Below are 14,793 nucleotides of genomic sequence, written 5' to 3' on the forward strand. Positions count from 1 at the left end.
TGTCTTTCGTTTTCACTAACTACATTGGTTGCAATCATAATAGAGTCCGAATCACCAAGTCGGTGAAATGACTTTTTGGGAAAACTTTGAACTGACAATCTGTTGGTGCGATTGTATATGAATTGATTTCATGATCAATTCGTTCAATTATGACGATTTCAATTTAAATATCATGAAATTGTAATCTTTTTCTTTTTGTTTGTACAAAAAAACGTGACAGACAAATTGCAGTTTAAGTGACCCTATAACAGTCGGCCAATAACTAAAGAAAGTTAAAGGTACAGCTCTCCAGACTTCATATTAGTTCAAAATAGAACAGGATCCAAAATTTTTATATAACAGCAGCTATGAAACACAAGTTCCTTGATCACAAAACTCGCTATCAACTACTGATAGCAGCTATGAAACGTAAGTTCCCTCATCACAAAATTCACTAACAACTACTAAAATCCAGTAAAACTAAGGAACAGGAATCAGAAATCAAGGATTGGAATCCCTAGCAACTCCATGCACTTCTTCATTCCGGCTTCAAAACAGAAGAGGATCCAAAATTTTCACATCATAGCAGTTACTAAACATAAAATTACTTCATCACAAAATTCACTTCAAGGAACAGGCATCAGAAATCAACGATCGGAATCACAAAACATACTCTGTTCAAATCCTTGATAGGTCTGCCAGACTTCCTGATGGAATCACGGATATCATCATAGACATCTACTAGGTGGTAAGCAGAATCAAACTTGAGCGGCTCCTCTCTCGGTCGTTTTTCAGGACAGCGTACCTCAACCCCCCATAAGCCAGTCCCCCAGCTAAGTTGGCAATCTTCTCAGCAGAAAACTCTTTTTTCACCAGTAAAACAATCAATAACAAACACAGATAACAAACAAGATTATTTGTATGCAACTATTAGAAGAACAAAAAGGTACCTCTCTTAGTTAGTTCCGCCTCAAACTGACTTCTGATGTAATCCAATAAACCAAGCACACTATGGCAAGCAGGCGCATCAGTGTCAACCAATTGTAGTGCCATAAAACTAACCCTGGGGGTTGAGTTCTCATTAACAGGGAGTAAACGTGCACATTTGGCAATCTGGAACAGGAGCAACATATTTCTAAGTTAGACACCAATTAAAATGATACAATAGGTAATTTTTTGGAAGAGATGGATACCTTGAAGCACTTTTGAAAATGTGCTTCATTTAAAAAATCCAGATCGACGTGTATTATCCAATCAGCTTTCTCCTCCTCTAAACGATGCCTGTGAGTTATGCACAAACAAACTATATTAGTCCATACAAGCAAGTACAACATATTTAGAAGGTGCAAAAATTAGAAACAAACCAAAGTGCCGTTAGATTGACTGCCAGATGATTGCAGGTTCCGTCAGAGAAGCGTCTTTTTGTCATCAATCTTGATCCAGGCAGCAGCTTTATTCCCATCAACACCAGCAAATCCCAACAACAATGCTTGTTCCTCCAGTAAATTCAGAACATTGGTAATTTTTGGGATATAGGACTTGTAGCACTGATTAAAACAACCAGCAAGTTACGGAAATAAAAAGGTCAAACAGATTGCAAGCATGTCCATGTCAGGTGATGAAAACACACCTGTTCAGCAAGGAAAACGCCAAGGCGCTCGTAAATCTGATGGAAGTGCTTTTGGCTGATCTTGCGGACCAGATCCCAAGCCTTGTCGTGGATGTCGCTACCCCCTTCCTACTTAACATTCCAAAAGATGGAAACGGTTAGGAATGAAATTAAAACATATACTATTATAATGGCAAAAACTTCCTCCCAAAACATCTTAATGAACAACAAATGACAACATCAACCTGGAGGAGAATCAGTCCTTGCTTGGCCTTTTCACTGAAGTTGCCATCATCATTAAGCCTTTTATTTGCAAAGTTAGAATATCTCTGTAAAAGATGAATATTAGCATCACTAACATGGAAAACACCAGAACACATTGAAATGCCAAACGTTCACCTGTAACTTTCCAATAGAAAGTGTCTCTACACCTTCCCCAGTTGGGTACTTTTCCAACAGCTGTTCAATTGTAGCAGCAATCTGCAAAAGTGAAAAAGACATGTAATGGTGATCATATCATTAGCATATGTAATCAGTTCAATAAGTTGTACATTATCCCTTAATTATATTAATAATGGAACATAGCCTGACCTCACTTCCATAGTCCGCCGTTAGGGCTATTCTTGAGCACTCAACACGACAAAACTCCAGGAGCTTAGCAATGGTGTCTCCAATTATGGTAGACATCAAGTGATGAGGCTGGAACACACACCCTATAACTGGGGTGCAACATTCAATAATGGCCTTATTGACGTCCAATTTTGGGATCCATTCGGATTCGAAACCTTCTTCGACCAATATTTTCAAAACCTATAAATTAATCACAATTTGAAATTAATCATTTTGACCTTCTTCAAATCTAACAAGAATCTTAGTCCTCTGAACGGAAGCTTAACCATGATGGCCTCTCTTTACCTTTGCTCATCAGGGATACGAGTTCATCTAGAGTTGGCTGCGTGAAGATAATTCCACGATCAACTGTAATTCCATTTATACCAGATAAATATTCATGCATTAACACCAGTTTTTCGACTAAGGCCCTTTCATTCGTAGAAAGTCGACGTCGTGATTGGCCAACAGGAGCAGCAATTACATGACTTCCTTTCTGAGCTGGGTCTTCATTAGTGTTGGGCTCTTCACCTTTCTCTTCTTCTGAATCTGGTATATCAATAACTGGGATTGAAGTAGAACCACCACCATCTTGAGATTGAATAGCTAAAGAGGACTCTACAGATGTGGGTAGAGCTGGATTCTCACCACCAGCTGCTACCACAGGAGATAGATGTTGAGATTGATCATCTTTTGAACATGGAGGTGATGATTGATCATCGTCTTTTGAACATGGAGGTGAGATTGGGTTACGAGCTACATTTTCACCGAGAGAATCGAATGAAATTGAGAGATCTTGATAGCTAAAAAAACAAAAAAAGGGTATTTTCATGGTAAAGAGAATTAACAGACTCTTAGGGATAATGGTGATTAAGTGCAGAGACAGACTTTTTAAATTAAAGTCTAATTCCCACTAACAAAAAGTTATTTAAAAACGCAGATTACTTGATTGCCCTTGTTCCTTCTCACACATCTAGAAACCCTAAACTGTTATAAGTTAATTCAAATTGCCAGAATTGTCCTTTACAAAAGTTGGGCACCACTATCTAGAAACCCTAACTTCATAGTAGGAAATACCAATTGGTCCTACAAATAATATATTAGAGAGAGTCTAGTCCAATTGACCTAGTTAATTGTCTATTTGGTCCTATTTGGTAATATAAATTATAGTTTGGTCCTAAAAATTATAGTTTGGTCTTAGGGTGATGTCATGGATGATGTAAATGTCATCTTATAGTGGCAGAAATACACTTATATTATTGTTTCGTCCTAGAAAATAATGGTTTGGTCTTAAGGTGACCATATATATACAAAAATTAAAATATCTCATTCTGAGATTTACTTTCTCTCTCCTCTTTATTTTCAGATTTAGTTTCTCTCCTCTCTTATTTTCTGCTGCTGCAAAGAAACAATGAAGATTTGTGTTTTTTTCTAGTGTTTTGATTTTCAGAGATGATGAATACGATTTGCAGAGATGATGAAGACGATGAATCATATAAAGATGATGAAAGCGATGAACTCAGTTTTGAAGATGTTGTTGTTGTTTTGATGATGACTACGATGTTGTTTTGAAGTTTCTGCTGCTGTGTATGATGAATAAGAAAAAAACAATGAAGAAAACGAATATAATTTTGAATCTTCATCTCGGATCTCTGTTCTTGATTTTCTTTTGTCTTCTTCATCGTTTTGATGTTTGTTGCTCGAGTTGGTGATGATGATGAAGATGAAGACGAACTCAAGATAGATCTGTTGTTGTTGAAGATTTAATTAGGTTTTTGGTTTCTTGATGTTGTTGCGATTGGAGATGATGATGAAGCTGAACTCGTCAAACCCTAAAAATCTGTTGCTGCTGTTGAAGATGAAGATTTATGCGTTTTGTTGTTGTTGTTGTTGTTGCTGCTGCTTAAGATGAACTTCATTCCCGGAATGAACTTCATTACTGAAATGAACTTCATTACTGAAATGAACTTCATTTTTGGAATGAACTCTGTTTTTATATAAATGAACTCTGTTTTTATTTGTTCCGCCACTTTCGTGATACCATTAGTAGTGGTGGCGGTCCTGAAACAAAATATTTAGAATTTTTATTGTGAAATGCTTAAATATTTAATCCATAAATCTGAAAAACTACAGTATCAAAATTCATAAAAGTTTTAATTTATTGTGAAGAACAACCGAATCAAAATTCATAAAAGGAAAAGGAACAAGAATGAACGATCAAGCAACAAACTTTAAAAGATTTTTTTATGAACAACATCATCACCAATGATAAAATATTACGTACCAACGCCATTACAAGTTCCACCAGGATATAACATGATTATGATTTTATAGGAATTAATATTACATTCAGATATTCCCGTACACACTCATGAGTTGCTTTTCGACTTCTGGAAATCAAAAACTCAAAAGTCAGTTTGGAAATAATATTTCAAAGCGACTTTTATAAACAGAAAAGTCAGTTTTTTGTGAAGCAAAATAGTTTTTCCTCTAACTTCTGCTTCTGACTTCTATTTCTCGAGAAACAGAAGTTAGAAGTACATTTGTATCCAAACGCGCTATAACCTCAAAGGATGCTTGATTTAATTCAAAAGAGCCAAGCACCTTGACTTACCCACCTCACTATTTCTTCCGTGTAAAAACCCTCACAAAGATTAGGTCAAAATATGGAACTCCCAGAATTTCTTTATAATCACTGTAGAGAACTTAACGACGGATAGATAGAGTAACCTAGTTTCTATTGTTGGTGAGTCCAACAGCTCAATCGGTAACTCTAATTTGGTCTTGTGCTCATTTTTATAGGTGTTGTAATAAAATAGTTGATGTTTTAGCAAAAGTTGTTAGAAAATTGTATCTGAATAAAGAATGATGATATAATCCACCTGACATGTTAATTCCCCATTTAGACTCAGATGTAAATTACCCTTTTGTTAAATATTACCTGCTTTGTTCAAAATAAATTTTTTGAAAAAGATTAAACATATACAGTATATAAAGAGATATAACACAATGGTGATTTCTTTCTCAATTCATAACTCTTACATCGAAATAAAACTGACCCCCAAATTAATACAGACACAGAAAGGTTTCAGTTCTTGTTTCCTCGTAGACAACTGAAAATTTTATCGTCGACGTGGAGAGATGGTGTTTAAGCAAGGGTATTGTAGTATGAATCACTTCAATAATTTGATTTGGCCCTAGTTAACGAGTCGATTACGATTTTTTCTTTTGTGACATCACATTTTGCTCTCTCTTTAACAAAAATCAACACAAGAGGCTATACATATACATTCTACAATTAGTTCAATCATTTCATGCGGGTATTTATTTCATTTGTGCATTTAATCGTAACTTCCGTTTATTACGATAAACTGAAGTTCTAATGGAGTAATGGTTTGTCAACCGTTATTTTAACGTATTTATTATCCTTACTCTCATGATATGCCAGCTATGTTGTAGGATAGTTATTGGTGGTATGGTTGACCACCCCCATGTGTCACTATGCATGGGCTTAGATAGACACATGTAGCACTTTTTCTATGTTACTCAACACATGTCCTCCTACCTTGTCTCCATCTCATGTATTTAATGAGTAAATGATAATGAGAAAACACACCTGATTTCTCTTCCTCTCTTTCACACTTTGTCTCCTTTACATTTTGTCTCTTATTTTGTCTACTAGTCTACACGTTGTCAGCGCCTTGCTTAACCATTTGAGTAACAATTCTTCAAACAAAAACCAAAAGAAAGTTGTTGGCTTCATTTAAAAATCAAGTCGGATTTTCTCAAAGAAGGTATAACTCAAAGCACTCCTTTTATTATCATGTACCCATATACTCTTATTGAAGTGATATATTTGTCTCATCTATCACATGACATGATAATGTTAGCTTCTACTCTTTATTTTAGTTACACCAAAAGTTAAAAGAAAATAATTCATTTGATTTTTACTAGTTGATTTTCAACTTGATAGTGATAGCTTATTTGTTTCTTTATGATCACATGTTTGTCTTCTAACATGAAAGTGACATTTTTATCTCTAGTTTAATTAATTAAAATCACTTGATACACAGGAAAAAAAAAAAAAAAAAAAGGTCATTTGATTTTGTTTCAAACTCCCCATGTGATTTTGTACTTTCTCTTTCTTTCTTTTTTTTGAAAAATAAAATAAAGTTGTTGGCTTCATTTAAAGACCCACTATTTCCTCTAAAGGGTTCAAGGTTGTTAGATCTGGATTTTAGTGTGATCTAACGGTAAAGAAGTCGTTTGAGCGGGATAGCTTCCCACAAAACGGTGCGGGACAACACTGCTCTTATGATATTGTTAAAGGCCGATCTTAAGCTCGTACTTCACTCCGTCGATCATGAGATATTTCTACAACGGTGTATAATTCGTTGGTTTTTCCAATAAATGCTCTATCCCATTTCTGAAATTGACTATCAGATAATTTTATGAGCTTTCCACGTGTCTTTATTTAGTCAAATTGGTAGATACAAGAAACAAGTTAACAACATACTGTTGAACTCGTGCATTAACCGCAACTGGCATAAAGGTTTTCAGATCTTCGTGATTAAGTTGAGAAACAAGACAAAAACAAAGAAGAACCGGAGAGAAGATTACATAACATACCTGTAAACCACGAAACATCTTCGGAAATCCTAGATCTAACATTCATAAACGGCAGCAGCAGAAAAGAAGAGAGGGAGAGAGAGAGAGAAAATAAGCGAATCCGAGAAGAAAAAAAATATGGAGAAAAGTTGTCTTATATTTTTGTTCTATATGGTGAAGGCTATTTTGGAAATTCTTAAAATTCACGTAACGGGTAACACACGTGTGCCGGACTTAGGCTTAAAAAATTGGATTCATTTTTCTCTTTTCATTTAACTATGGACCTCCGGTTACTGGGCTTTAATGGGTGGACCTGCCACTAACTAAGAACATTGTAGTAGTACCTATATAGGTAATTCCTTCATTCCCCAACCCCATTGTCATTCCTAACCATCATACCGTTTGACGAGCTTTCCACGTGTCTTCGTCTAATCAAGGACTGTGGTATATAAGTACAATAAATAAGTTAACAACACACCGTTCAACTTTTGATAATCTGCATTGGTCTCCACCACCTTTTGATACTTATAAGATTAATATTGATGATTCATTTTATTATGATATGAAAAATGGTGGCATTGGACTAATAGTTGGTGATTTTGCAGGTATTCACAAGGGCTCTAAATGCATCTACCTAGGACAAGCTTGGAGTCCAGAGCAAGTGGAATGCAAAGGTATATGGGAAGCACTGGAATGGGCTCAGGAAATGAGGCTGGAAAAGGTAGAATTTGAGATGGATTTGCAGCTAGTAGCAAATGAGTGAACAAGGATAGTCTCAATACTGACCGGAGGATTCGTAACTTGCTTCTTGACATTAAAAGTTTCTTTGCTTTAAATAATTCCTGGCATTGTAACTATGTGCCTAAGGAAAAGAATAAAGTAGCAGATTCATTGGCAAAACTAGCTAGAGCTTCATGCCTTGGCAGTGTCTGGTTATTAATTATCCCTGAAAATATACTTTTACAAGTTCAGGAGGATGCCAAGTCTGTAAACTCTGAATCTTAATCAATAAATTTCCCGCTTCAAAAAAAAGAAACAAAAAGAAAGAAAAAACACCGTTCAACTTGTGCGTTAACTGCATGCAACTAGCATAAAGGTTTGATTAGTATTGTCCTCTCAAATAGAGGGTGAACCCTCGACCCATCTCCCGGAAATTCTTAGGCTTACACAAGTACCCCCAATCTCAAATTTAATCTCTTATCTACCACGATTTAAGAAAGCAGAAAAGAGCCAAAGACAGCCGTATTGCCCTCCACAGTCTACAATTTCAATTTTGTTTCCCCGGCAGAAATAATCACGCATTCATGAGATTAATCGTCATTTTCTTTCAAATTTAGCTCAATGTTTGTTCGTCAAATTTCCCCAGAATGTCTCTCTTGCAGTCAGCAAAGTACGTTAGATAACTTCAGCAGAGGCCCAACCCTATCAATGAGGAGTCCTCCAGTTAACATTATTTATAAGCAAAATAGAAATGGACATAAATTTATTATTCATAGATTTTACAAAACAGAGAAGGAGCTGAATTTTTCAGGAATTTTGCTAATCATTCATCAAGCCCTATATTTACATCAAATTGCTTGTGAACTGTAAGAACACACAGCAACTACAAGTTTTCGACTAAATACCTAGCTCAGGTTCTACAACCTAAATAATAAAGACCAATTAGAGAGGAACATCTAGGTGATTTCTTTTGCCGATTGGAGATTTGGTACATAACTACTATTGATTCTTCTCCGCAATACCCTGACCTACAATTCTTCGACTAACTGTTTTACATGGCTTACTTTTTGGAATGTCACTCAAATTTGAAAAAACTGAAGGATTTTATAGTCCAGAGTTTCCCAAGTGGGTGATGGATGGGTGGTACCTCCTTGTCCAGATGCCTTCCAAATTTGGTGGTGCTCGAGTTAAAGCAATGCAAAACATGTCAGAAGCTTCCAGCACTGGGTATGTTACCATGTCTTCATAAGCTTTTTATGTTCGGACTGGATTCTCTGAAGCGCTTAGATGGTGTTGCTGTTCTAAGCGCCTAAATGAAAGTGAAATCGCGTATTTAGTTTTGCAATTTTTGTTCCCTTCCTGCACATTTTGTGCACAGAACTTGTCTGCAGGCAGTTTCAGTTTCAATAATAAAGATGCAAATCACATTAGCTAATTTCCAGTAGAGGCTGGAACTCTGTAAATGAGGAGTTATTTTGATATATATAGCATAGCATAATTGAAATGGACATACATTTATTCATATATTTTACAAAATAGAGAAGGAGCTGAATATTTCAGGAATTTTGCTAATCATTCATCAAGCCCTATATGTACATCAAATTGCTTGTGGACTGTAAGAACACGGCAACTACAAGTTCGCGAACTAAGTACCTAACTTAGGTTCTATAAACCTAAATAAGATCAATTAGAGAGGAAAATCTAGGTGATTTCTTTCGCCTATTGGAGATTAGGTATACAACTACTATTGATTCTTCTCCGCAACACCCTGACTCATAATTCTTCGACTAACTGCTTTACATGGCTTACTTTTTGGAATGTCCGTTTCTTCAGTCTTTGCAAACCTTCCTCTAACCCTCGGTTGATTATCTGCCAGTGCTTTCCTGCATGCATACTGAAAAATAAGCAATCGTTAGCTTCAGTTGCAGGAATTATAAACACGTAACAATTGAACATGAGCAAGCAGCAACTGGCATAAAGGTTCAAAAAGTCTTACTTTGATTGTCCTGCCAAAGTTCCTTTTGGCCTTCTTGATTCTGTATCTAGAAAGCTTTAGCATGCGTTCATCAGTGGTGCAATTCCCAATGGTTAATGTCCTCTCATAAGGTGAAGCCAAGATGTTATTCTTGACGTCGTAGAGAGTCTGTCAGACAACTCTATGGTCAGTAATGCAACACGAAAATGAACAATGCAACTTTTTCAATGCATTGTAAGGCACAAGGTCAGCAAATCGATTTAAGTTTACAGAAGTCCTTTTAGTTTTCATTCGTACACGTGAGAAACTGAAAATCAGCTCGTACCTGTATGTCACCCTCGCTGAATGCTCTTCTCATTCCAGCAGCTCCAAAATCTACTCCATTAAAGTCAGCAAAGTTCGGTCTCATAAAATCTCTGCGTACCCAATCCATTGAGCTCAAGAAGTCAGAGCTAACACTGTTCTGTTTCGAATCCTCTAGAGTCACCTTATCCCTCTCTTTGAACGGATCGTCCAAACAACTAGAATCAGCAGCAAAGTTATGTTTCAAACCTCCCAAATTCAACTTGTCCTTCGCCTCAACTTCATCATCCAATAACTTGGAACAAGCAGCTTTCTGTTTCGCTCCCTCCCACATCAGCCTATCTATTTCTTCGATAGGATCCTCCAAACACTCAGATAACTCAGTTTTCTGGATTAACACATTGGAAATCAACCTATCAATTTCCACATCTGGATCCTCATCCATCTGTATTACAGGAACTTTGACATCGAGGTTGTCAACAAGTTCCTCTCCAATGGCAGATTTCTCCATAAGTTCCTTCTTGCATTCATAGTACACCTCATTCAGTAATTGTTCATTTTGCATCGTCTCCATGTCCACCACATTCATCGTCTGAGATGACATCTCATTGTTTCCACCTGTAATCATTGATATGGTGTCCGACATGTTACCAAGTCCCACGAGTGGTTCTTGAAGAAATGGTTCAGGCGCTTTGAATAAATCTCCTTCACCTCCCATATCATATTCGAATGACGAGGTGGCCGATAACAAGTTCCCCTAAGAAAGACAAAAACAAAAACATTTCAACAATGCAACAACCAAGGTCTTTAAAGCTTCAACTGCTAGAGAGCAAAAGGGTCCATAAGTGATTAGACAACTGCTATCCATTTAAGTGCACGAATTACGCTCTACAGTGTCTCATAAGGTAAACACAACTCATTCACAGAAAGACAACACAACTGCATTCACAGAAAGACAACACAACATCGAAAGGGACATAGTACTACAATTGAGCTACATTTACTACTTTGATTGGGGGCATTAGCCCCTAGTTGAATTACACACAATTGAGCAATATAGGAATGAATTCCTAGTGACCAAATTACCCAAACTAGAAGAACTAATCAAAAGGTAAAGAAGATAAAATTCAACTTTTCTAGGGTTCACTTTACTTTTTTTCAGATCAAAGCAAAGGGGGGTTTAGAATCAAATTGGGGCAAAAAAACACAACTTTTTTCTTTTCACTGTATCCATACCACTAAAATTAAAGTTGATTCCACAAGGACCTCAATAGTAGATGTTCACACAGAGACTGAAAAACCCAAAACCAAAGAATTAGATTGAAAAAAAAAATTGGATCTTTTTTTCTTCAATTTATCCAGAGCCCATGACAGAAAAGTAAAAAATGAATCATTTTTCTGACACAATTTGAAGATTTAACAACTGGGTTTCACTTGTTGACCTCAAATTAACACCATGGAGAACACACACAGACACAAAAACAAAACCCCATTAAAAAAAGGGTTTAATTCATGAAATTAAAATAATTGAAATTACCATAGAGTTGGAATCACTGGGTTTCTGATGATATTGTTGATAATGATTTCCATAGAATTCCTCTAGTTGTTGTACATCTTGTGTGAAGCTTTGGAAATATGGGTACAATAGCCCTGTTTCTCCATACATTTCTTCTTCTTCTCTCAAATTCAACTGCTTTGCTTCACTTATGGTGAATTGATGAGTCAATCTCTGGTTTTAATGGAGATGTGGGTTTTTAACAGTATATGCTGGTGAAGAAGAAGGAATCTTTAGAAAACCAAGTCCAATTTTGAGTCCTTTTTTTTCATTTGTCTGCACTGGGGTTTGGTGTTATTATATAGTGTAAAATAATGAGGAGATGATGTCATGAACAAGGACGGAATCCTACCTTGGAGTTTCTAAACCATTAGATTATCATCTGATGAGGTTGATGATGAAATTTGGACTTTTTGAAGAAGTAGGGTTTTGCTGAAAAAGAAAATTGTGATGAGCCAAAAGGCAAAAGGTTGCACTTACACATGGTGTGGCTTGGTAGTGGAAAACAATTTGCGCCACTATGGGAAAACCAATAAGCGACCGACTTTCTAACGAACGATATTCTGAATATCGCTGGCGATATAGTTGAAACCGCTGGCGACATTCATTCCGTCGCGCGTTTTACATAATATCGCTGGCGATATCATGATTATCGCCCAGCAGTAATTTTTGCAACGGCTATTTTCCCCCAACGGTTCCTATATATACGCCCTTTTACTTCTCTATACAACTCAATACTTCTACCAATATTTCACCAATTTTCTTTTCTATATTCTCAATTTTAAATTTCATAATCATCAATGTCGAGATCCAATTACGAGAGGAATATTATTATGAATCATGTCAAATTCGATTTGCCAAACGTGTTTTTGTTGGGCGTTCATAATTGAAGTGTTAGCTTGAAGAATGTTATGCTTGTCATAGTCAAATCCAAATTTTTCTTGGGAAAGACGACTTTTCTTACTCTCCCGGTTTTGAAATTTCCTATCAACTGATCTTTGCTTCTCGACGGTCTTTTGATGTTCCATAAACTCCGCCATGTTAAATCCTCCGGAACTCTCCCTTCTACAGCTAATTTTTTAGCCAGCTTTGCGGCGTTCCTCTCTGGAAGTTTTCCCTTAGTATTACCCTCAATATAATTATTGAAAACTTTGTTGGCTTTTGAGCTTGTTGTGGAATCTGGTGAAGAATTTGATAGGCCTGGTGAAAATGGTGAAGAATTTGGTGTTGAGGGAAAATAATTATATGGTGACCTTTCAGGTACTTGTTGATTATTTGACAAGTATTCTGGATTATATTTGTTCAACCCCTTCAAAATATAATAACAACTTTCGTAAACAAACTGTTTCCCATGTTTTCGGTGCCAATCTGTATGAACCTCTCTTTCATAATCAGCATCACTTTGACCACCATCGTTCCCTTTTCTCTTGGCTTGTATTATTAATGCAACATAAGCGGCCACTTCCCGGATGATTACAATGAAGTGTTCTGACAATCCTTTCGCATCACGACCATTGATGTTCATGGTTTGTTCTTCATATTTCTTAAATATGTTATCCCACATGATGTTACCATGTTGTTGTGCACCATCGATACAATCTTGGGTAAAAAAAACATAATTACGACAAATACATTCATCTTCTATCATAGTGTATTTTGCACCACATACTCGGGGTTTTTTTACCTTTGCCTTGACTTTGAGATTGTGTATCCATTTTACAAGAAAATATAGATAGTTTTAGATTTGAAAAAGATTGAGAAATTGAGAAATTCTATAGAGATTTAGAAATTCTGGTGTGAGTTAAATTGAGTTTGAAGTTTGGTATTTATAGAGTTGCAAAATTGTATCCGTTGGATGATGAATTAATCAACAATAATCATAGTGCCGAGCGACAGCTTGACTAACGCCAGCGGTTTTATGACTGAAGAGCAAAGGAAAGATCATCGGGCGATGGAATCTCTATCGCTCGATGGAAACTCTTTCTCGTATGCCTATATGCCAGGACTGGCATATAGGCATAAGAGCTTGGCAGTTTGGCATACCCATAGTGGATGCATATATGCCAAATACCATGTGTTTGGCATGTGCATAGGAATATGCCTTATCAGTGGAAAAGTTTGGGGAATTTTTTGGAAAATATTAAGCTTTCGGGTTCGGTTCAGGATATGATTGTGACTTTGTGGGTTTTAGGACATAGTGAAGAGGATATTTATGCATAAATAGTTTTTCGGCTTAGTTAAGGTCGAAAAATCAAAAATTAGCTTGGAAACTAATTATCGGATGACTAAAAAAACCTAAAAATGGAAAGAACTTTCCAATTCCTCTTCTTTTATACGTTGAAAAATACTTTTCATTTCCTCTTCTATTTTTAGTTAACTTTTATAGTTTACTCCATGCGTGAGTCTCTAGCAATCTAGCTGGTGAGAAACTCGATGGTTGTACCAAGAGGTCTGAGATTTAAACTCCTCTGCGCTAAGATGATAAGATTATTTTTGTTTCTTTATCCAGCTGTCTAAGCTTAGCATACTTTTTCATACAAAAAAATGTTTATAAATAAAGAACTACTTTCCACCATGCCAAATAAGTTTTTTCTAATTTAAACGAGGATTAAGAAAGTACGTGGATACACTTTCCAAAGTAAATTTTCTTCTTGTAAAAGCATAAAAATCACAAACTATGTTAGAAGGAATCGATATCTGCTTCTGATATCTAAACATTTTTCAACAATGACAACTCTCTATTCCAAAATCGTCCATTTCACAAATACCCTGCCTGCCAAAGCCACTGTAGGTTGGTAGTATAACGATAAATCTTTCGGTATAATACCAATAACTCGACTCATGCTTCAAAAAAATAAATAAAAAATAAACTCGATTTCAAAACCCGTTAGTCGCAAATTTTTTTGGTACCAGTAAATAGTGAAGGAATCTATTTTGTTTTTAATTAATCATTTTATATTGTATTTTAATGAGGAGATGAGGACAAAAGCAACTGACATAATGTCGTACATGTCATTTGACCTCTTGTGGTCTTGTCGAATCCGTCACTCTCTTTGGGACACAAACGTTTTGATGAATCTATTCTCCATCAAAGCTCGCTGTACTCAACTATTAGAAATCCACACGTGTTTCATTTTTCTTCTACCTTTCCAAGCTGTCGGTGGATGTGTACCTGCTCGTGGAAGCTGAATCCCAGCACGTGACCGTCTTTCCGATATAATAATTTTAGTTTTGGTGCCCAGCTTGTTTCTGAAATATCAATAAACTCCGTATAGCAAACACTTAATTGCTAATAAAGGCCCTGTGAGATGATTTTCAATAATTTTTTATTAGTCATAATAATTACTTATTTTTCTAATAAAACGGTGAAATCGTAATGATTTATTCAAAATTTGTCGACAACATATTATTATTCATTTTTAGTTAGTAATATTA

The 14,793-nt window shown here is 36.0% G+C and overlaps 2 protein-coding genes across 2 annotated transcripts; both read right to left on the reverse strand.

Annotated features, from left to right (window-relative positions):
- Positions 1-263: 263 nt before the first annotated feature.
- Positions 264-2,959, reverse strand: LOC113339288 (arginine--tRNA ligase, cytoplasmic-like). The gene is made up of 9 exons (XM_026584586.1): positions 2,504-2,959; positions 2,180-2,398; positions 1,988-2,068; positions 1,834-1,917; positions 1,610-1,717; positions 1,344-1,526; positions 1,173-1,260; positions 930-1,092; positions 264-842 (listed from the first exon to the last, which is right to left on the reverse strand). Exons 2-6 carry the CDS (start codon positions 2,273-2,275, stop codon positions 1,386-1,388), a joined length of 510 nt encoding a protein of 169 aa, XP_026440371.1. The 5' UTR covers positions 2,276-2,398; positions 2,504-2,959; the 3' UTR covers positions 264-842; positions 930-1,092; positions 1,173-1,260; positions 1,344-1,385.
- A 6,021-nt stretch (positions 2,960-8,980) lies between these two features.
- On the reverse strand, positions 8,981-11,616 carry LOC113339380. Its single transcript, XM_026584668.1, has 4 exons — positions 11,341-11,616; positions 9,826-10,560; positions 9,522-9,668; positions 8,981-9,419 (listed from the first exon to the last, which is right to left on the reverse strand). The coding sequence occupies exons 1-4, from the start codon at positions 11,467-11,469 to the stop codon at positions 9,270-9,272; spliced, it is 1,161 nt and encodes a 386-aa protein (XP_026440453.1). The 5' UTR covers positions 11,470-11,616; the 3' UTR covers positions 8,981-9,269.
- Between the last annotated feature and the right edge of the window lie 3,177 nt (positions 11,617-14,793).

The sequence above is a fragment of the Papaver somniferum genome, unplaced genomic scaffold (genome assembly GCF_003573695.1).
Source record: "Papaver somniferum cultivar HN1 unplaced genomic scaffold, ASM357369v1 unplaced-scaffold_21, whole genome shotgun sequence".
In the NCBI taxonomy this organism is placed as follows: Eukaryota; Viridiplantae; Streptophyta; class Magnoliopsida; order Ranunculales; family Papaveraceae; genus Papaver; species Papaver somniferum.

What these genes read in the sequence shown, in the direction of transcription:
- LOC113339288 (XM_026584586.1), bottom strand. Translation starts at nt 2,275, where the DNA reads ATGTCTACCATAATTGGAGACACCATTGCTAAGCTCCTGGAGTTTTGT. An exon ending in CGGCGGACTATGGAAGTGAG is followed by an intron (nt 2,069 to 2,179) that starts GTCAGGCTATGT and finishes TCACTTTTGCAG; the next exon opens with ATTGCTGCTACAATTGAACA. An exon ending in TTTCTATTGGAAAGTTACAG is followed by an intron (nt 1,918 to 1,987) that starts GTGAACGTTTGG and finishes CATCTTTTACAG; the next exon opens with AGATATTCTAACTTTGCAAA.
- LOC113339380 (XM_026584668.1), bottom strand. Translation starts at nt 11,469, where the DNA reads ATGTATGGAGAAACAGGGCTATTGTACCCATATTTCCAAAGCTTCACA. An exon ending in TCAGCGAGGGTGACATACAG is followed by an intron (nt 9,669 to 9,825) that starts GTACGAGCTGAT and finishes GTTGTCTGACAG; the next exon opens with ACTCTCTACGACGTCAAGAA. An exon ending in ACTTTGGCAGGACAATCAAA is followed by an intron (nt 9,420 to 9,521) that starts GTAAGACTTTTT and finishes CTTATTTTTCAG; the next exon opens with TATGCATGCAGGAAAGCACT.